At 35.0% G+C, this 23264-nt stretch overlaps 1 protein-coding gene across 2 annotated transcripts in view; it reads right to left on the bottom strand.

Moving 5' to 3' along the window:
- The window catches only part of BRINP3 (BMP/retinoic acid inducible neural specific 3), a 399388-nt gene that overhangs the window by 159904 nt on the left and 216220 nt on the right, over nt 1-23264 (bottom strand). For both annotated transcript variants that reach the window (XM_069459484.1, XM_069459485.1), the window contains one exon: nt 20744-20934. In XM_069459484.1, coding sequence (XP_069315585.1) covers nt 20744-20934 — 191 coding nt within the window. The remainder of the gene's footprint in view (nt 1-20743; nt 20935-23264) is intronic.

The following is a 23264-nucleotide window of genomic DNA, read 5'->3' as shown; positions in this document are numbered from 1 at the left end:
CAACATATAAAAGAAATATACAGCATGACCTAGTGGGATTTATTCCAAGAATGCAAGGTTGGTACAACATCCTAAAATTAATTAATGTAATACAGCATATAAATTTACTTAAAAAATAAATCTCACATGCTTATCTCAATAAACAAAGAAAAAGCATTTGAAAAAACTCATACCCATTCATGCTAAAAATACTCACCAAGCTATGAATTGAAAGGAACTTTCTTCATATGGTAAATGACACTTATGAAAAACCAACAAATAACATCATCCATAATAGTAACACAATTGATACTTTCTTCCTAAGATTGGGAACAAAGCAAGGATTTTCACTCTCACCCCCGCTATCCATTATTGCATTTGGAAGTTGTAGCCAGGACAATTAGGCAAAAAAAAAAGTAACAAAAAGGAACACAGATAGGACAGAAGAAGTACAATGACATCTGTTTGTAGACAATAGTATCTTACATATAGAAATCCCAAAGAATCCACAAAAGATTTGAATTAATAAGTTCAGCAAGGTTCAGGATACAACATCAACATAAAAACTCCAGCACTTGCTGTGAACAATCCAAAATGCAATTAGAAAATAATTCCATTCATACTAGCATCAAAAAAAATAAAATCTTCAGGAATAAATTTAACAAAAGAATTCAAAATTTGTAAGTGAAAACTACTAAATATTGTTGCAAGAAATTAAATAAAATCTAAGTAAACGGAAAAACATGCCATGTGCATGGATTGAAAGACTTAACATTGTTGAGGTGGCAATTCTCCCCAAACTCATCTACAGAATCATTGCAATCCTTGCCAGAATTCCATATTATTCCTTTGTAAAAATTGATAATTATAATGTTAAATTTATATGGAATGGTAATGGACTCAGAATAGTCAAATTGATCCTGAAAAAGAAGAACTCAGGAGGGGTCTTATATTTCCTCACTTTGAAACTTACCATAAAGCAGTTGTGATAAAGACAGTGAAGTACTGGCATAGGGACAAATTTACAGTTTAATGAAATAGAATTGAATATACAGAAATAAACTCATACATCTATGATCAACAAATTTTTCACAAGAATTCCAAGACCATTCAATGGAAAAATAAGTCTCAAATAATGATGCTGGCTGGGACAACTAAACAGCCACATGGAAATCAATGAAGTTGGACTCTTACCTAACACAATATAAACACAAATTAACTCAAAATGAATCAAAGAGCTAAATGTAAGAGATAAAATTATATTATAAAACATACGGGTAAATTTTCAAGACTTCAGATTTTGCAAAGGATTTTTGGATATGATACTAAAAACACAAGCAACAAAAGAAAAAATAAATCAGACTTCATCAAAATTTAAAACTTCTGTGCTTCAAAGGACATCATCAAAAATTGAAAAGGCAACCCACAGAATTAGAGAAAATATTTACAAACTATATATCTGATAAGGGACTCATAACTATAACATATAGGAAACTGGTACAACTCAATAATAAAAAAGACAAAACGCCCAATTAAGAAATGAGCAAAGAATCTAAACAGACATTTCTTTAAGGAAGATATGCAAATGACCAATAAACACATGAAAATATTCCCAACAACATTAGTCATGCAGGAAATGCAAATCAAAACCACTTCATAGTCACTACCATGACTAGAATTTAAAAGTCAGATAATAACGATTATTGACAAAATAGAGAACTCAGAACCCTCATACATAATAGTAGGAATGTAAAATGTGCGGCCAATTTGGAAGTAATGTGGCAGTTCTTCAATTACACATAGAACTACCACATGCCCCAGCAATTCAACTCCTAAATATACATCCAAGAAAAACGAAAATGCTGGTGCACGAAGAAACCTGTACACAAATGTTGAAAACCTGTAGTAATATTCCTAATAGCCAAAAAGTGGAAACAACCCAAATGTCTATCCATAGATGAATGGATAAACTGTGTGGTATACCCATATAAACAGAATATTATTCATGCTACAATGAGGATGAACCTTGATAACATTGTGCCAAGTGAAAGAGAGCAGTCACAAAAGTCTACATATTATAACATTCATAAAAAGTCCAGAATAGGGAAATCTATAGAGACAAAAGTAGATTACTGCTTACATAGGGTTGGGTGTATGTGTGTAGCAGAGAGATTATAGTTAAAGTGTCTGGGGTTTCTTTGTAAGGTGATGAAAATGCTCAAAAATTCACTGTGGTGATGTTTGTACATATTTGTGAATATAATAAAAACCACAGAATTGGACACTTTCAGTGGATTGTATGGTATGTGAATTATATCTCAATAAAACTGTTTTTAATATAAGCATTAAATGACAGTTTACATAAATCACCTCACAAGGTATTATATGGTAGTTGTATCTCTTCTATGTAACAGATTAAATTGAAAGGTCAAGGAATAGTTATAGCTTCTATTTTCTGAATGTGACCTTATTTATAATGCCATTCACTTCCTCCTTTAACATAAAAATATACAAAAATTAAATCAAAAGCACTTTTTGTGCAATCAACAAAATTTTTAACCAGTCTTGTGAAAACTTATCTATTTCTGCCTTCATACTATATTGTTAAAATGTATTTTAATTTTGAGAAGGATAGTCATATGTGCACATTAATTTTACTTCAAAATTCCTGAACAGTTTGACTTTTGTAGAGCAGGTAGGCTTGATTGGTTGTGCAAAAAGTGGAATCTGAGAGAGTACCAGGTACGATTTCAGAGCTCTTAATACCACCAAACACATGCATTCATAGAAAAACATACACACACACAACACAGAGTTAGGGAAGAAGGCAAGACATGAAAGGAGCTCAAAGCAACTCATAGTTCTGGTAGAAAGACATGACCCCTGACACAACACTATTGAGTTTTGCCTCCAATCTCTAAAGAAAGGTTAAATGATAAGGTTCTGCTTTAATTTAGTGATCTAATACAGATACTATATTGAAACAAAACACAATAAAACAAACACACAAAAAATCCCTGGTTTGCTGGTTGAAGGTAGAGTAATTATGATCCACATGTATTCTTCTATTCAACATCAAATTGCTGGCCGGGCACGGTGGTTCATGCCTGTAATACTAGCACTCTGGGAGGCCGAGGTGGGAGGATCGCTCGAGGTCAGGAGTTCGAGACCAGCCTGAGCAAGAGCGAGACCCCATCTCTACTAAAAATAGAAAGAAATTATCTGGACAACTAAAAACATATATAGAAAAAGAATCAGTGGAGCATGGTGGCGCATGCCTGTAGTCTGAGCTACTCAGGAGGCTGAGGCAGAAGGCTTGCTTGAGCCCAGGAGTTTGAGGTTGCTGTGAGCTAGGCTGACACCACGGCACTCTAGCCTGGGCAACAGAGCGAGACTCTGTCACCAAAAAAAAAAAAAAAAAAAAAATCAAATTGCTTTTCATGGAGGAAATAATGTACCATGCAATAAAATAGACTTATTTAGATAACACTATAAGAATAAGAACTGTGGTCACAATATGTAGACCACTGTATTTTTGAAAATCTTTAGGCATTGGTCATATTAAATCTAAGGAAGATGTACTGGATGTTATTAGAAGGGAAACTATGCTTTCTTTCATCTAGTGTTTCCTTGACAGCGATTCTGGTAGAGTCATTCTGCTGATGTCCTCTCTTACCCAACTTCCTCCAACATCCAGTGCCTTCTGTTAAAGACAAAAGGACACCTGAGTAATGCACTAAAGAGAGGGATTATGAATGCTGAACTCTGCTCCTTCTGAAATACCACTTGATTGGATCAATCAGAGAAGATGTTATCTTGTCTGATTCGTCAGCGTTATGCTTATGGGACCAAGCTCTGCCCCCAGGGAGAGTGTGACTTATTTAAGTTCAATTTGGGGAGAGCTGTTTTGAAGGCTGCTGTGATTGCACTTCAACACAAGATACCTTGTGATAGGGCTTATGTTTTGACTTCAATTACTAAGATTCCTACAGGTACTTCTTAATTGGTTCTCAAGTCTCTTGTGTAAGGAGAGGTGTTTGCAATGGAACCTATGCGCTCCAATAGGGGGTAATGCTAGAAATCTAGTGGTGTATAAAATTAAAAGCTTAAGTTTGTTATATCTCCAGGAAGTCTCTACGGTATTACATGAGAAAAGAAGCTAATGTAATGCAATATAGTGCTTTTAAAATGTGTACATTTATTATAGGCTAGAAGGAAATAGGAATGCAATATCAGAGGATGAAAGCAAGAACTTCCTATTCTAGACAGGATGTTAAAAAACATCCCAACAGACCATCTCTCTCACTCTGAAAATGAAAAGAATTCAGATAAACTAAAATTTAAAGGTTTGTTTTCTAACTGCAAGAGAACAGAAAATGCTGTAAATAAATTAAAATCTAGCAAACAACAAGCACTTTCTGACAGGAAAGGGACACAAGGCTGCTTCCATTCAGATAAAGAAGCAAGATAAGGGGAAACTTGAAAGAATGTTTCATGGCAATTTGGGGGCTGATGTGACAGATTAAAATATCAGGAAACCTCAAAGTGAGTATACACCCACCCAACAAATTGCTGCCACGCTGCTTCACTGAGCATGAGCGAGGCCAGGTACAAAGCAGACCAACTGACTAAACGTTCTCCAGAGCACACGGGCCTTCCCCATATGCAAGGCTGCAGCAACCAAAAGTTTGGGCAGAGCAAGAGAACTAAGAAAAACCCTCAAAAGGCACTTTTGACATTCACCAACTACAGAACATAAAATGCACAGAAGAGCTGAGAAAGACGTCTCTGAAGCATTTCAGGCTTCTACAAAGTCAAGGGTATTGACCTTTCAAATGCTAGGAATAATGGAGCAAGGTGCAAAGTGACCTTGCAATGTCTAGACAGTCAGGATAAGACTGGAAAATAATGGCAATTCCCAGGATCTCAAGAAATTGGTAAATAAATTGTAAAGCAGAAAGATTTTCCACGGTTTAGAAAGCCAGCAATTGAGTTATAAGGCATGTGGCAATCTCCTGAATCTTACCCTCGGCCACATCCTAAGCCCCGGCTTAAAAGAAACTATGAAAACTAATTTCAAAATCTTTTAAGCCCTAAGTCAATAAATCAAGTTAAATTTTTATGAACATATAGACTAACCTCAATTCCCTATTAGATTGACTTAGCCTAAGAGAAAGGGGTGTACTTATTTTCAGAGCAAATATTTACTTTAGTCTCTTCGGATTTTTGTTTTTGTTGTTTTTATTTTACACAAAATATTTGGCAATAACAAGAAATGTGAAAAGTAAAAAAAAAAAAAAAAAAAATGTGAACCCAAGAGGCAAGATGTGAAATAGATAATTGAAGCAGACCCAGATAAAAATAAGAGGCTATAATTTATTTGATTGACTGGACAAATAAAGAAAAGAATGAATACAGTCAGAGGTAAGTCATAATACATTAAAATGAAAAATAAAAAAAAAGTATGGCAATGTGAAACATACAGTGAAGATTTTAAGGACACTATCAAGGAGTCTAATATATATGTAATCAGCATCCCAGAGAAGAACATAATAGGAAGAAATTATTTGACGAGAAAATGAAATGGCCAAGAATATTTCAAAATCGGTGAAAGACATTACCCTCCTAGCTAAGAAGCTTAGAAAAAATTAGAGAAGATAAATATGAGGAAAACTACACCAAGACATATTAGTAAAACTTCTAAAAGTACAAAATAAAGAGAAAGTTCTTAAAAATAGCCAGAGAAGAAGTTGGGACAAGATGGCCCATTACAAACATGGCTGGCTGGACCATCCTGGAGGGAAGATCAGAATCCTGATAAAGGAGAGAGGAAAAGAGACACAGAGCCACAGAGCGGGTGTGGATCATAGAGAGAGGTGCAGAAGCCTGCCAGGGACCTCACAGACAAAAACTGAGAAGCAGAGAAGGCAGAAGACAAAGGAAGAAATATGGCAAAGATCAAATGCAGAGAGGCCCTGAGCCCATTGAAAGGGTAAGCCCCCTTCCACCCCCACGAGCCAGACATGGCAGCAAACACAGTATAGTGGGGAGGACTTGCCTGACCCCGGAGCTTGGACCCTCGGCGTGGGCCTCTCCTCCAGGCAGAGTGTCATGAGAGGCCAGACAGATTCCTTTCATTCAGAAGCTTCTTTTCCCACCCCATCCCACCCACTGCAACAGAAAAGCAGTTTGGGCCAAGAATTTGGGGAAGAGCCATCCCTCACGCCCTGGGTGAGCACGCTACAGGCTGAGGCTTCCATGGAAAGTGGGACCCACACCTTCCCCTTTGGGGCCTGCAGTAGATCCAGGGTGCCTGATTCAGAAACTCCATGCTGACAGCGTTTCATGCAGTTGCATGCCAGTGGGTCAGGCAAGCAAGCCGGACCCCATGCTCCCTAGACTCAAGCACATTGCTGGGGACAGGAAGAGAGTTCTGTGACTTGGACTCAGGTGGGAGGAAGCCCACGTGGACAGATCTGACAGTAGAATACTGTGGGGTTCTGAGATGAGGCGAGCTGGGAGAGCACACCCTGCCTGGCCCAAGCAGGAAAACTGCCCTGTTTAATTAGAGTGGATTCCAGAGTTAGGAAGACAACAGACCCAGGTGCCATAGCGACCAGGTGAGGTTCATTCAGGCATTGGAGACCCTCCCCCACCCATTCCAGCCAGGAGAGCAATTTACCCTGATTAGCTGGCAAGCAGCTGCCTCCCCCGCAGGGCATGCCACAGGCTAAGGCTTCAGAGGAAAGTGAGACCCATGCCTTTCTCTATGGGGACCTGCAGGGATCCAGGGTGTCTGATTCGGGAACTCCCTGCCTGACAGCATTTCAGAGTCACAGGTCAGCGAGTCAGACAAGCAGACCATACCCCATCACCGCGGGATTCCAGCGTGTTGCTGGAGACAAAGAGGGGAGGTCTGCAATTTTGACTAGGGATGCAAGGAAGCCCACGTGGACAGATCTGACAGTAGGTTACTGTGGGTTCTTAAACACAGCGAACTGGGAAAGCACCCACCCCCTCCAACAGGAAAACGGCCCTATTTGGTGGAGTGGATTCCACAGTGAGGAAGAGTTCAGCCCTGGGTGCCATAGCAACCAGGCTCTGTTCCTTCAGGCACTGGGGCTACACAGGAGCAGGAACCCCTCCCCGACCCATTCTAGCCAAGAGAGCAATGTCTGCTGAGAAGTAGGTAAGTAGCTCCCTCTCTCCAGTAGGCATGTACTCCAGGCTGAGGCATCCATGGAGATAGGGGCCCATGCCTCTTCATCTGTGGACCTGCAGTGAACCCAGGGTGCCCAATGTGGGAGTTGCCTGCCTGAAGGTGAATTACAGAAATGTACGTTAGCAGGGCAAACTCACAGGTAGAGGGAGATGTGAGAGCTGGGAAGTCAGATTGTAAATCCCAGATAGCTATGTCTCCACAAGCAGACTTTCTGGCTGGGTGGAGCCCTTTCAGCCCCTCCTGGATGTCCGGCCCCAGAATCTGGAAGCAGATATTTGAACCCTGCCAAAAACAGCTACATTACTTGCTTTTGTGGGGCCTGAAGGCAAGACCACCCTCCCCAGCTCTGCGCAGCCTCACTCCCACACCGTCCTCTGCTGAGGCAGAGAATAGGGATACACCTCGAAGTTTCAGGGCCCCACCTATCACTGGGGACATGAGAGTGCTTCTCTTGGAGGTACCAGAGCCAGTGACAAAAACAATACTGCATCCTGTTCCTTCCAGCAATGCCACCTACTGACAGGAAGGTCAATTTGAATAGCCCTTTTCAACATTTACTGACGCAATCATGCAGGGTGAGATTGTTTCTCAGCCACAATCACCACCTACTGTCTCAGTGATTAAATTGGGTGTGCCATTATGATTCACAATGCCAAGAAGACCACAGGGCTGGGGAAAGAGAAAGGATTTCAAAGGTCTCCATTGTCTCTCATCAAAAAGAGACAGGGAATCGGTCCATACACACAGCACACCACTACTACAGCATACAAGCAAGTAGCAACTGAGAAAAGCATCACACTAAGGATATCCATAACTAAGGCATCTATCCAGAGCCTCGATCACCATTAAAGCACACACAAACCAAGGCAAACATTCTTACCCAACATATGTTACAAAACCCCCATATGAGTGAGTAGGTGGAAAAGCCCCATATGACAGAAGAAAATTGAAAATTAAGAAGCAACAATTGCTCCAGATGGGAAGGAATCTATTTTTGAAAAATCAGAGCAAAAGGCCTTGCTCAAAAGGGAACAACGGCCCTCTTGCAATGGATACTAACCAAAATGAAAAAAACAAACAAACAAACAAAAAAACTGAAATATTGGATAAAGAATTCCAAATATGGTTTATAAAGAAGGTCTACAAAATCCAAGAGGAAATGGAAAACTAACTCAAAGAAACCAGAAAAACAACACAGGAAATGAATGAAAAATTTACTAAAGAGATTGAAATTTTTAAGGAAAAAGAAAAACAGAACTTCTGGAAATGAAAACTTCATTTAAGGAAATACAAAACACAGTAGAAAGTTTTAAAAATAGACTAGACCAGGCAGAAGCAAGAATCTCATAGCTTAAAGACAACAATTTTGAATTAAATGAGTCAGTCAAAAACAATGAAGAGAGAATTAAGAAGAATGAACAAAGCTTATAAGAAATAAGGGATTATGTAAAACACCCAAATATAAGAATCATAGTCATCCCAGAGGGTAAAGAAGAAAATGCACAAGGGCTGGAAAACCTATGTGAAGGAATAATTGAGAAAAATTTCCCTGATCTTGCTGGCGATTTAGATATCCAGGTACAAGAAGCTCAGCAAACACCTGGGAGATTCATCAAAAAGAGGCAATCACCAAGACACATAGTCATCAGACTGGCTAAAGTCAACATGAAGGAGGAACTCCTACCATCTGTAAGGCAAAATCATCAAGTAACTTAAAAAGGAAAACCCATTAGCCTAACTGAAGATTTTTCAACAGAGAAATGGGATTCTGGCTCCATCTTCAGTCTTCTTAAACAGAAAAACTGCTAGCCTACAATTTTGTATCCTGCAAAACTAAGTTTCATAAACAAAAGAGAAATAAAGACTTTTCTAAACAAGCAAACACTGAGGGAATTTGTCAAGACAAAAACCTGCCCTGCAGGAAGCATTCAAAATTTCATTGTATATGGAGCAACACAATGGTCATTCTCCAGTGTAAAAACACCCAAAAGCTATATACATTGCCCATGCCTCCCCATGCCCCCGAGTCTGAGCTTCAATTGTGTCCATTCCCTATAGCCTGATCTTTTGTACCCCCTTAATGAGCTGAAAAACAAACAAAAAATAAACAAACAAACAAAAAAAAAAACAACACCCAAAAGCTAAAGCTCAGAGATCAAATAAAGCAATAATACAAGAGGTAAAAGAAATGGTGTGGTAGTAACAATAAGGATTAACAGAACAGCATCCCACATATAAATTCTATCAATCAATGTAAATGGTTGCAATTTCCCACTCAAGAGAAATGGTGGCAGAATGGATAAAAAATTAAGAGCCAAGGATCTGCTGTCTCTGGGAAACACATCTAAACCACAAGGACTCCTACAGACAAACTCAAGGTCAAAGGATGGAAAAAAATATTCCATGCAAATGTAAACCTAAAGAAAGCAGGTATAGCCATTCTTATATCAGATGAAATTGACTTTAAATCAATAATAGTAAAGAAAGACAAAGATGGTCATTATATAATTGTAAAGAGAACAATTCAACAAGAAGACATAACAATCCTAAATATTTATGCAGCTGACACAGGAGTGCCCAGATTCATAAAATCTGGGCACTACTCTACTAAATCTAAGCAGAGAGATAAACAACATTGTAATTGCCAGGGATTTCAACACACCACTGATGGAACTGGACAGATCATCCAAGCAAAAAATAAAGAAAGAAACACTGGAATTAAATGGAACTATAGGACAATTGGGCCTAAAACATATTTACAGAACATTTTACCCAAAACTACTGAATATACATTCTACTCATCAGCAGCTCCAAGATTGATCATATTTTAAGCCATAAAACATGGGTCAACAAATTTTTAAAAACTGAAGTCATACCATGCATCTTTTCAGATCATAATGCAATAAGACTAGAAGTCAATTCCAAGGGAAATACCCAATTCTATACAAAGTCATGGAGCTTAAAAGACCTGCTGATGAACAATTATTGAATCAAAGATGAAATTAGGATGGAAATTAAAAGATTCCTTGAACTGAATGATAAAAAGGACACAGACAATCAAAATCTATGGGATATAGCACAAGTATTCATAAAAGGAAAATTCATAGCCTTAAATTCCTACAATAAAAACACAGATATATCACAAATTAACAATACAACAACACATTTCAAGGAACTGGAAAACAAAGAGCAAACCGAGCCCAAAGCCAGCAGAGGAAAAGAAATAACTAAGGTCAGAGCAGAACTAAATGAATTCAAAAACAAGAAAATTATATAGGAGATCAATAAAACAAAAAGTTGGTTCTTTGAAAAGATAAACAAAATTTATTGACCACTTGCTAAATTTACCAGGAATAGAAAAGAAAGGGCCCAAATAAGCTCAATTAGAAACAACAAAGGAGACACTATAACTGATACCACTGAAATACAAAATATGATCGATCTGTGAATACTATGAAAATCTTTATGCACAAAAATTCAAAAACGTAGAGGAAATGGATGACTTTTTGGAAACATACAACCTCCCAAGACTCAATCAGGAAGAAATAGAACTTCTGAACAGACCAATGACAAGCAATAAGATTGAAGTAATAAAATACCTTGCAACAACAAGAAAAAGTTACAGACCAGAAGGATTCACAGTTGAATTTTATCAGACCTACAAAGAAGATTTCTCATTCTGCAGAAATTATTCCATAGCATAGAGAAAGAGGGAATGCTCCCCAACACATTCTACAAAGCCAGTATCACCTTTATACCAAAACCAGGAAAGTATACAACAAAAAAATGAAAATACAGACCAATATCCCTTATGGATATAGATTCAAAAATCCTGAATAAAATACTAGTAAACTGAATTCAACAGATTATCAATAAAATAATCCATCATGACGAAGTGGGTTTTATCCAAAGGATGCAACAATGGCTCAACATACAGAAATCAATAAATGTGATTCACCACATAAACACAAGCAAAAACAAAGAATCATATGATCATCTCAATAGTTGCACAAAAAGTATTCCACAAAATTCAGAACCTTTTCATGATAAACACTCTAAAAAAACTAGGCATAGTAGGAACATATCTGAAAATTATAAAAGCCATATATGACAAACCCACAGCCAGCATCATACTGAATGGGTAAAAGCTGAAAGTATTCTCACTGAGAACTGGAATAAGACAAAGATGCCCAATGTCACCATTTCTATTCAACATAATGCTGGAAGTCCTAGCTAGAGCAATCAGACAAGAGAAAGAAATTAAGGATATCCAAATTGGGAAAGAGGAGGTCAAACTATCACTTTTTGCAGAGAATATGATCTTACACCTAGAAAACCTCAAAAATTCCACCAAGAGACTCCTGGAATTGATAAATCAATTCAGCAATGTCTCAGGTTACAAAATCAATGTACACAAATCAGTATCATTGCTACAAACCAATAACAGTCAAGCTGAGAGTCAAATCAAAGAGCCAACACCATTCACAATTGCTACAAAGAAAATAAAATACCTAGGAGTGTAATAATCAAGGAGGTGAAACATCTCTACAAAGGAAAATATGAAACACTGAGGAAAGAAATCTAAGGCAATATAAACAAGTGGACAAACATATCATGTTCATGGATTGGTAGAAATCAACCATACTACCCATAGTGATTTACAAATTCAATGCAATTTCCATAAAAATAATAATGTCATATTTCATAGATCTAGAAAAACTCAGTCTACACTTTTTGTGGAACCAGAAAGAGCTGGAATATCCAAAGCAATCCTAAGCAAAAGGAATAAATTGAGAGACATTCCACCAACAGACTTCAAATTATACTACAATGCAGCAGTAACTAAATCATCATGGTATTGGCACAAAAATAGAAACATATACCAATGGAACAAAACATAAAACCCAGGTATAAAACTATCCACATATATCCAGCTGATCTCTGACAAAGCAGACAACAATATACCATGGGGAAAAGAATCCCTATTCAATAAATTGTTTTTGGAAAACTGGATAGGAACATGGAGAAAAATGAAACAGGATACATATCTCTTACCACTTACAAAATTAATTCAAAATGGATAAAAGACTTAAATGTAAGACATGAAACCATAAGAATTATAGAAGAAAATATTGGAAAAACTCTTCTAGAAAAGAGCCTATGCAAAGAATTTATGAAAGAGACCCCAATGGCAATCACAGCAACAACAAAAATAAATAAATGGGACTTGATTAAATTAAAAAAGTTCTTCACAACCAAGGAAATAATTAACAGAACAAATAGATAACCTACAGAAAGAGAGAATAAATTCACAAACTATACATCCAATAAAGAACTAGTAACCAGAATCTATGAAGAACTCAATCAAGCAAATCAGCAAGAAAAAATCAAATAACCCCATGAAAAAGTGGGCAAAAGACATAAACAGAAGCTTTTCAAAAGGAGATAGACTAATGGTCAATAAAGGTATGAATAAATGCTCAAAGTCACTATGCATCAGGGTAATGCAAATTAAAACCACAATGAGATATCTCCTAATGTCAGTTTGAATGGTCTTCATTAAAAAGTCCAAAAACATTAGATGCTGGTGTGGATATACAGAGAAAGGAATGTTCATACACTGTTGGTGGGATTGCAAATTAGTACAACCGCTATGGAAAACAGTATGGAGATACTTCAAAGAACTAAAAGTCAACCTACCATTTTATCCAGTAATATCACTACTCAGTATTTACCCAAAGTAAAAGAAGTCATTTTATTCAAAAGACACCTGCACTCGAATATTTATTGCAGCACAATTCATAACGCAAAGATGTGGAATCAACCCAAATGCCTATCATTCATGAGTGGATTAACAAAATGTGGTATATGTACACCATGGAATACTACTCGGCTATAAATAAGGATGATTTAATGCCTTTTGCAACAATTTGGATGTAACTCTAGATCATCATGCTAAGTGAAGTATGAAAAGAATAGAAAAACAAACACCACATGTACTCATTACTAAACTGGAACTAACCAAGGAGCATACATGTGCATAGATGGAAGTAAAACTCAACAGAAATCAACCAGGAGGGAGAAAAAGGCGATGGTCTAAAACTTACCTAATATGTACAGTAACAATATCTGGGTGACAGGCACTCTCATAACCATGACTCAAGCATTATAAAAGTGATTCATGTAACCAAAATCATTTATTTGTACCCCATAATATTTTTAAATAAAAAAAAATGAAGTAAAAAAAAAAAAAAAACAGCCAGAGTAAGTGAAGTATTACATTCAAGGAAAAAATAACAATAATTATGTCTACTCTTCATAAACTATGTAAGAAATGAAGGTAAGAAGACAACAATATGACATAAAGGTGTGGGAGATAGGTACAGACTATAGATGGAAAGATATATGCAATATACATATATGGATGATTATATATGCATGAATTCATTTGCATATTTAAAATAGAATTATCAAAATATCAAAATAATGAAATAAATTTAAATGTATTTTTATGGTTTTCAGTAAGGTCTTTTTGTCAGATTTATCACTGATTACTAAATATTTTTGATGTTATATGAAATGGAATCAATTTCAGATTATCTGTTGCTAGTAAATAAAAATATTCATAACTTTTGCATATTAATATTCTACTCTGCAACTCTGATAAATGCTCTTTTTCTTCTTTATACCTTTTTAAGATTGCATTGGATTTCTACATAGACATGCATATCATATGTGAATAGTGAGAGTTTACATCTTCCTTTTAAATCTGAATGATTTATTTATTTTAATTGCCTAACTGCACTGGCTAGAACCTCAAGTACAATGTTTGATAAAAGTGGTAATAGTGGAAATCCTGTCTTGTTCCTGAAATTGGGGTAAAAGTAGTTAGTCTTTCATCACTGAGTATGAAGGTAGTTACAGCTTTTTCACATATGCCCTTTATCAGTTTGAGAAAATTCCTTTCTATCCCTAGGTTTCTGAGAGTTTTTTTTCAGTAACATGTTTTATATTTTGCCTGAAGCTTTTATGCATCTTTTAAGAAGATTCTATTTGTCTATCTACCTACCTATCATCCATCTAAATCTATATTTAGCTTATTAATAAGATAATTTACATTGACTAATTTTGTACATTATTCAGCCTGCATTTCTAAGGTGAATCCCAAGTAGTCATGATGTAAAATACTTTTGATATATTGTTGAGTTCAAATTGCTTAAATTTTACTTAGAGTGTTTGTATCTGTATATGGGTAGTTTTATTTCATAGTAATATTTTTGCCTAGTTTTTGTATCAGAGTAATGCTATATTCAACTGATAGTTTGAGCATGATTCATCCCTCTTGAATGTTCAGAAAGAGTTTGTGATGATTGGTATTAGTTCTTCCTTAAATTGTTACAATTGAACAGTGAAGTCCTCTGGGCAAAAAAAGTTTTTTTTGCAAGAAATGTTTTTAAGTATGCATAATTTTTGTTTGATTTTTTTTTATCCTTATTTCATTTCAATAGAGTTAGAGAATACTTAGTTTTTTGATACAGAGATTAATTGTATATTGGTGAAGAAAGGGCTTTTAGTGAATCCATCACCTGAAGAGCATAAGTTGTATGTGATAGGTAATTTTTGATCCTGAGGAACCCTCTCCCACCCTCCCACCTTTTGAGTCTCCAAAGTCCATTATAGCACTCTGTATGATGATGAATACCCATCATTTAGCTCCCATTTATAAGTGAGAATATGCGATATTTGTTTTTCCATTCCTGAGATGCTACACTTAGGATTTCGGTTTCCAGTTCCATCCAAATTGCTGAGAAATACAATATTTTATTATTTTTTATGGCTGAGTAATAGTATTCCATTTTGTGTCTGAGTACACAGACACACACACGCACGCACTTGTTCTTTATCCACTCATCAGCTGATGCACACTTAGGTTGATTCCATATTTTTGTCATTGCGAATTGTGCTGCAATAAACAATGAGTGCATATGTCATTTTGATATAATGACTTCTTTTCATTTAGGTAGATACCCAATAGTGGTATTGCTGGATGGAATGGTAAGTTGAGTTTTAGATCTCTGAGGAGTCTCCATGCTGTTTTATCTAGAGGTAGCACCAATTTAATACATTCCCACCAGCAGTGTGTAAGTGTTCCCTTTCACAGCATCTGCCAACATCTGTTGTTGTGCCAACAGTGCCAATAGTGCCAACATCTATTGTTTTTTGAATTGTCAGTAATGACTGTTCTGACAGAGGTAAGGCAGTATCTCACTGTGGCTTTGCATTTCCCTTATGATTAGTGATGTTAAGAATTTTTCATGTTTCTTAGCCTTTTGTATGTTTTGTTTTGAAAAATGTCTGCTCATGTGTTCTGCCCACTTTCTAATGGGGTTATTAGATTTTTTTTCTTGCCGATTTGTTTGAGCTCCTTGTAGATACAGAATATTAATTTTTTGTCAGATGTATAGTTTCTCCCATTCTGCAGGTTGTCTATTTCTCTGTTGGTTATTTCTTTGTCTGTGTAGAAACTCTATAGTTTAATAATGTCCCATTTATTTTATTTTATTTTATTTTTTATTTAAGCCTATTATGGGGGTACGAAAGTTTAGATTACATATATTGCCCTTTCTCCCCACCCCCAATCAGAGTTTCAAACGTGTCCATCCCCCAGACAGTGTGCATCACACTTGTTATGTATGTATGTACCCATTCCCTGCACTCCCATCTGCCCGACATCCGATTAATGTTATTCCTATATGTGCTCTTTGGTGTTGATCAGTGAAACCAATTTGATAGCGAGTACATTTTATTTATTTTTGTTTTTGTTGTATTTGTTTTTAGGGTCTTAGTCATAAATTCTCTGCCTAGGCCAATCTCTAGAAGAATTTTTCCTGTTTTATTCTGGCATTTTTATGGTGTCAGATCTTACTTTAAGTCCTTAATCCATCTTGAGTTAATTTTTGTGTCTGATGAGAGACAGAAATCCAGTTTCATTCTGCATGTGGCTCTCCAATTTTCCTTCCCAGAACCATTTATTGAAGAGGGCATCCTTCCCCAGTATATGGTTTGGTCTGCTGTGTCAAAGATCAGTTGGTTGCAGGTCTATGGTTTTATTTCTGGGTTCTCAATTCTGTTCTATTGATCTATGTTTCCATTTTATTTTATTTTATTTTATTTTATTTTTTTATCTGTACCATACTGTTTTGGCTACTATACCCTTGTAGTATAATTTGATGTTAGGTAATGTAATGTCTCCAGATTTGTTCTTTTTGCTTAGGATTGCTTTGGATACTTGGGGTCTCCTTTTACTCCATCTGAAATTTATGGTTGTTTTATCTACTTCCGTAAAAAAAGACTTTGGTATTTTGATGAGAATTGCTTTGAATTTGTAAGTCACTTTGGGCAGTATGGACGTTTTGACAATATTGGTTCCTGAAAATGTAAAAAATACAAAATTTAAAGCCTGTAATTATTTTGAATGGTTTACATGCAATTTTTTTATCTTTGGTTTTCCTAAAGTAAGTTTTTTTGAATGTAAAGAAATAAAAAAATAAAAAAAAATATTACATTTTACTGATTTTGTTCTCAAAAAACAAATAATTTACTTATCAAAATGTTTCTTGGAAAATTATTATCAGGCCTAATCTTATAAATAGCTTTTAATATTTTAATTTAATATATTTTACAATTTCAGAAATGTAATTTACAGTTGTAGAGGCTCTCTCAAAATCTACTATAGTACTCATAAGTAAACTATGTATCACTTAAAAATCCTTTGAACTGGAATATTGACCTTTGGGTTCATTTTAATATATTGTTTCTGTTTTCTTCCTAGATTTGTTGATCAAAATACTATAACATTAAAAGCTATCTGATATTTTTTCTATATTAGAAGAATATGAGAAATATAGGAAATACATCAGTAACTATTTTCGAAGAATAATAATTAGGGTTTTAAGATTTTTAATGAGGTTCTATAGTTGAATTTAGTTTTCCTCACTGAATGATTTTTAAAACTTAATGTATTAAAAAAATTCTCTTTGAAAATGCATATGCCATAATATATTAGGTGATTGATTAAATATTCTCCCCAAAATATGTAATATATTTTGATTTTCTCAACACTGTCAATTATATATTATTAAGGCTTATTAGACTATTTCAAAATAAACTTAAGAAATACATTAGTGTGATTTTTTTTTTTAGGTAATCTGAGTCAATTGAATCGAATCTTCTGAAAATAATGACTAACTCTAGATTTTATACTTGACATGTTATTGAAATTCAAATAATGTTGAGAAACAAAATTTGGTGTAAATGCTATTAATTGCAAGAATATGGCAATTAATTAAGATACACAGTCTTTTGAGTTGCTGGTTTTTGTTTACAGATGTGTTAATGAACTCCAGTCCACATTCATATTCATAATTATAGGAGATAAAAACAACAAACTGCTCTATTCCATTTTCTAGGAACTGGCTCACAGTTAACACTAATTGCTGTACTCTTTTGTGTTTTGCAAGAATTAGCATGATAAAAGCTGGCATGATTTAATTATATTTTTGTTGTTTTATGATAATTATCTTATTTGACTTTATTTTTTAGCAATACTGTCTCCTAAATTCTGTGAATTAAAGATCAACTTTATTCAACATGCATTCAATAAATTAAATACCTACTATGTGGCACCAAAAACCCAAGTAATATCAAATCAAAGAAACTGAAGATCTTGCTACTCTTACTTTGATACTTTAAAATATAAAAGAAATGCATTGAACCTTTAGGGATTTAGCAAGGAATTAAGCTCTTGGCTTCAAGAGCATTTTGCAGTGAATTATTTATTCTCCTAGAAAGGATTTCAGTAGTTGAATGGTATTGGATCAACCTACCCTCCGACCCCCACCATCTACTCAGTTCCTCATATTCTGTTAATTTACTTTTTAATCTTAATCAGATTTACAATTGAGGGGAGACACCTTTCCTCACATTTGATAACTAATGAAAATAAAGAATATTCTCAGAAAAATCGCACGGTCACAAAAGTGGGCATGTAATTTGGAGTCTGTAGACCTCTGGACGCGCACATGGAAACCCCATGTCTGCCTCCATTCTTACCTGAGCACAGCGCATTGGAACAAAGCATTTCCATGGACCATTCCCAATAACCCAGATTGCCACTAACCCTGGCCTGCAAAATTATCAGTCACTAAAAATTACAACGGCCTCATAAGGGAATTCTCTTCATGCCTAAATTAAATTCAGAAAGGTTGAATTGCTCCCCTTTCTTGCCTGTTCCCCACGACCTCACCCCCTCACCCTGGCACTCCCTGTGAAGTTCTGTGCTTATGTCCTTAGTCGTGTTGTTTCCAGCTGGCACACACCGCATTGCCTGTCATTCCTTAGTGACGGCACAAGATATGGGTCCTTCTGCTCACAGCCCATCCCTGTGTCATTCGCATACTGTTCTCTGCTTGCTCTACCTGATGTCAGACCCGCTTTTTCTGTCACTCCCAGCCACTGTACACAGCCCTTAATTAAGCCTACTGTGTGCTCAGAACTCCTTTCTCTGATTAATAGAGACTGGGTATTTCTTGTAGCCCTGTCAAGGTGAACCTATGGACTCCTAAATTCCAGGTCATTCCTTCCTCTTCCCAGAGCTGTTTAGATCATACACTTCCTCAATTTATGTAACTAAAATGTTTGTTCCCCCTGAAATATGCTGAAATAAAAAAGTAAATACATAATAATTTAAAAGAGATATTTTTAAAAAAAGAGTTACCTTTCCTTTGGGGCTCAATTCTACCACACAGTTAGGTGACAAGCTTCATAAATCCTCATCATTCCCAGTTATGTCACCAGAGTCTAAGAACAATGCCTGTATTCAATAGTATGCCCCACTAAAACATGCTTTTTGTAATACATACTTCTCTTGAGGGAGAATAGAAGTATGTGCAAATACCCATTAAGTTTTCACATAAACTGTGTATAAATATCTCTTACTTAGTATGAGTACAAAGCTGTATTTTATAATTTCACTTGGTACTGAACAAAAAAATCAATAGTCATATAAAAACACACAACAGTGATTTCTTCTATTAGAAAATACAGTTTGATTTAAGTTACTGTTTATATCATTGAAATCAATTTCTAAAAAAGTTTAGTTCTCTTCAGGAACCTCAAGCTATATGTCTCTGACAATATCCTACCTTATAGATTGTATTAATTAACTAAAACATCGGCATTCATGCTGGTGACATTTTTATCTACACAGCATAAATACTATTTATATACTTGTTACTCAATATAACATAAATTCTACAGTCAGAAGCAGACTAACTATATTGTGTAATTTACATCTACAGAAGTCTTTTTCTTAACCCCATCTACAAGCAATAGTGAAGGCACGCACATCAGCAACTTGCAGTATTGTTTGTGTAACCCTTAAGCTAAAGATAGTTCCATTTCCCCTTTTATTTTCTCCAGTACATCTTGGACAAAATATACGCCTCAGAGTAATTTCTCTGAGCATTCCCAAAGCATCAGAGCAGTAACTTTTCAACTGAGACAAAAATACACAGGTATTAATTTTTTCTCATAAAGCAATAAAATGTTATATTAATGGCTGCTTTTTGTATTAACTATGGAATGTTAGCTTTGAAATACTCAGAAATGCTTTTTATGTTTTACTTTGTTTTTGCTAACTTAGTCTAGGATCCTACTGTGCTGACTCTTTGCTCTGTAAGTTTTACAGTGGCTATTGGCCAAATGAAATGATGTTGGCCTAAACTACCAGAGAATATGTCTAAAATCTATTGTTTTGGAGACCACAGCTTCTCTCTCTCTCTCTTTCTCGCTGTCTTCCTCTGTCTCCCATCGTCTCTTTTTCATTTTCCTTTTTTTAATTTTGAAAATTAGAGATGTATTATTTCCCCCCTTTTCTCAGTTTGGGTAAAAGTCAATTTTAATATAGTCAAAGCCAAATGATTTTAGTGAACACATGATGTTACTATACTAATTTTAGATTATGGTCTATTTTGACTTCTAGAAACTTTAACCAAGACTTTGTACCACTTAACCATATGTTTAAAACATTGTGGGCAAATATTCCTTAAATCAGAACTTCTTAATATTTTGTGCAATGGACCAAATTCAGCCTACTAAAACCTCTTCTTGAGATAGTATTTTTAAATGAGTTCAATCAAATAAGAAATATTACAAAAGAAATCAATGTTACTGAAACAAACTTGTATCCATATATACTTTGGGAGGGATTCTATGTACCCCAGTATAAATTTATAAATTGAAGTATATTTTAATTACATTTGGCCATGAACAATCTTACTCCAGTTATCATGTCAAAAATTATAGCAAAATACATACAATTTCATCTTAAATATATTGTATAACTCAAAACAAAAGGAAATGCTAAATATATTTTTATAACACAAGTGTTTAAATCAGTGGGAAAAGCAAATACATAGAAATGCATTTTGGAGATTGGAAAAACAATGGAATGAGATAATTTTAGTATAAAGTCATTCTTACCTTTATGGCAGTGGATGCAATTTGAATGTGGTGAAGTCTCCGAAGGGTGCTGTCCCTGTCAATGAAATAGGAAGCAGCTAGTTGATGTAGGGTCTCTAGAGTAACCGAAGAGCTATTGGTGCTGGAATCACTTCCTTCAGATCGTTTGCTCAGCTTCCGCTTGTCCACAAAAATTGTGAGTGACTCCTCTCCTGCATTAATAACATGTCAAATTATTCCATTTTCCATTTAAAAATAACGTTTCACTTATCTGCAGGTGGGAAAGCAAGGGATTTTACAATATTTTTGTTTACAAATATTTCTCAAGTACCGAGAAAAGTGCCTGGGATATTAAAGTTTTTAAATATTTAGTAAATGCCAAATATCTAGCTTTTGCCTAACAATTGCTCTAGATTTCATTGACTTTCTCATACAGTTTAGCTTACCTGACTAACAATCATATAGCCCAAAAGGGAATTAAGGTATGTAAAATGTACTGAGTTGGATAATGTTACATTTTATTTATTCAAAAATTTAACCACAGAACAGAATATCAAAATGGACATATGACAAAGCATTAGCAGTTTTCAATTGTACCTTAAAATGCAGAGAAAGCACATGTATGCATATATAGTTATATGTATATATAATAAATTCAGAAGTTTCCTATATATGATATATTAAAATATTATAGGTTAATAAACTCTATGGAAATTAATAAACTCCATGAAAGACTTAGGTACTGACAATGGATTCTCAATGGTGAAATTTATAGTATATTATAATTGAGCTGCAATTTTCAATGTTCAAACGTTGAGAAAAAATATTCATGTCATTATGTTAGTCATTAAAAACTTATGATCTTCAGACTTCCATATTATTGGATATTCATCTAGCACATAATTGCCATACTTGATCCTTGTTTTCATTGTCTCAGGATCCCCACTGTTTGAGTGGCACTGTGCCCACTTATAAACTGACAAGCCAATATTGTAAAAGGGCAAATAAGATAATCTAGTTTTCATTTCATCTCCATTTTAAAGATAGTATCAATTTAAAAATGGCACAGCCCAGGTGACCACCCAATCCTAAGCAAGAGTTCATGTCTTTCCAAGAGATCAGCTCAACTTCTATCAGAGTAAGTTGCCAAGAATTATTTCTAAAAATAACATTCCAGTTGGTGTTTGGACCACAACATGCATACTACAAATAAGGCAGGCTAAGTAGAATAGCTAAAGAAAGAAAAAATATTCCTCAAGAATATGAATGGGTGAGTCAGATCATCAACAGAATTGGCTGGTGTACATAATCAATAGCTTTGAGGTGGGAGCATTTGAAAGTGAAAGAGAATGCATATGTAAAATACTACAAAAATAAGAAAATACAAAATGCCCAACAATTGTTTACTCATAGAAGATCAAAGAGTGTGGAGATTTGAGGGAATGCATCTCAGAATGACCAAGGAATCTGAGAAAAGTTCACCCGTATTCCAAGTTGTGTGAGAGTACGAAAACAAACACACACCCTATATGGACACCCTATAATAACAGTGCTGTAGGGGTCGAAGAACTCACAATGCTCTATGACTTATGCAAGAGACAAGTCTTGTTAAGTAAGATTACCAATAAAATGAAAGAGAGATAATGGTAAATGCAAACAAAAAGGAAGCAAGGTAATGATTTTAATATCAGATATTGTAGAATTGAGGCCCAAAATGATTAAATGAGAGACAAAGAAAAATACTGTATAGTACTAGTAACCAAAATTTGTGAAGTTACTTTAACAGCAACACTTTTCATAAAGTATAAATTACAGGAGCAATAGACATAAACTGCTAATATTAGAAGACTTCAACATACATTTCTTAGATCTAAATAGATCTGGTGGGGGTAAAAAAGTAATGATAGAAATCTCTACAACCTTGTTAATAGGGTAGATCTTATAAGTAAATGTTAAATCTTATATTAAAAACAGAGGGACCAAAACTTATTTTCAAGGGTACAAAGAATATTTACAAAAGGTGACCATATTCTGTTACGAAGAAATCCTTAGTAAATTTCATAAATTTGAAAAAAAATAGTAAGAGTCACTGACTGTAATACAATTAGAGTAAATTAATAGAAAATAAAGACATTCCCACATGAAAAAATATCTCTTGCATAATATTTGAATGATAGAATAAATGAAGGCAAAATTAAAACTTTTCAAAGAAAACATTGTATCTCCAAATCTAAGGGGTATATTAATAGCTAAAGCAGAGATGAGATAAATATCCATAACATTAGGCATGTATTATGCAGATCATGAAAATACATGACTTAACTACATAATTTTAAGATCAAAGGAATTATGACAAATATAAGTTTATATAAAATAAAAATAAATAACTAAAAAGATAAAAGCAAGTGTTAATCATTTTTTTAAAGAGTAGAAACAATAAATACAATTATTGCTTCTTTCAGGAGGAAAAAAACAAGAAAATACATCAATAATTAGTTAACCTACTTTTTCATAGAGAAAGAAAAGTACATAAAGAACTAAC

The sequence above is a fragment of the Eulemur rufifrons genome, chromosome 27 (assembly GCF_041146395.1).
Source record: "Eulemur rufifrons isolate Redbay chromosome 27, OSU_ERuf_1, whole genome shotgun sequence".
Taxonomy (NCBI): Eukaryota; Metazoa; Chordata; class Mammalia; order Primates; family Lemuridae; genus Eulemur; species Eulemur rufifrons.
The sequence above is the reverse complement of the archived record's forward strand: the minus strand, read 5'-3'. Positions and strand labels throughout refer to the sequence as shown.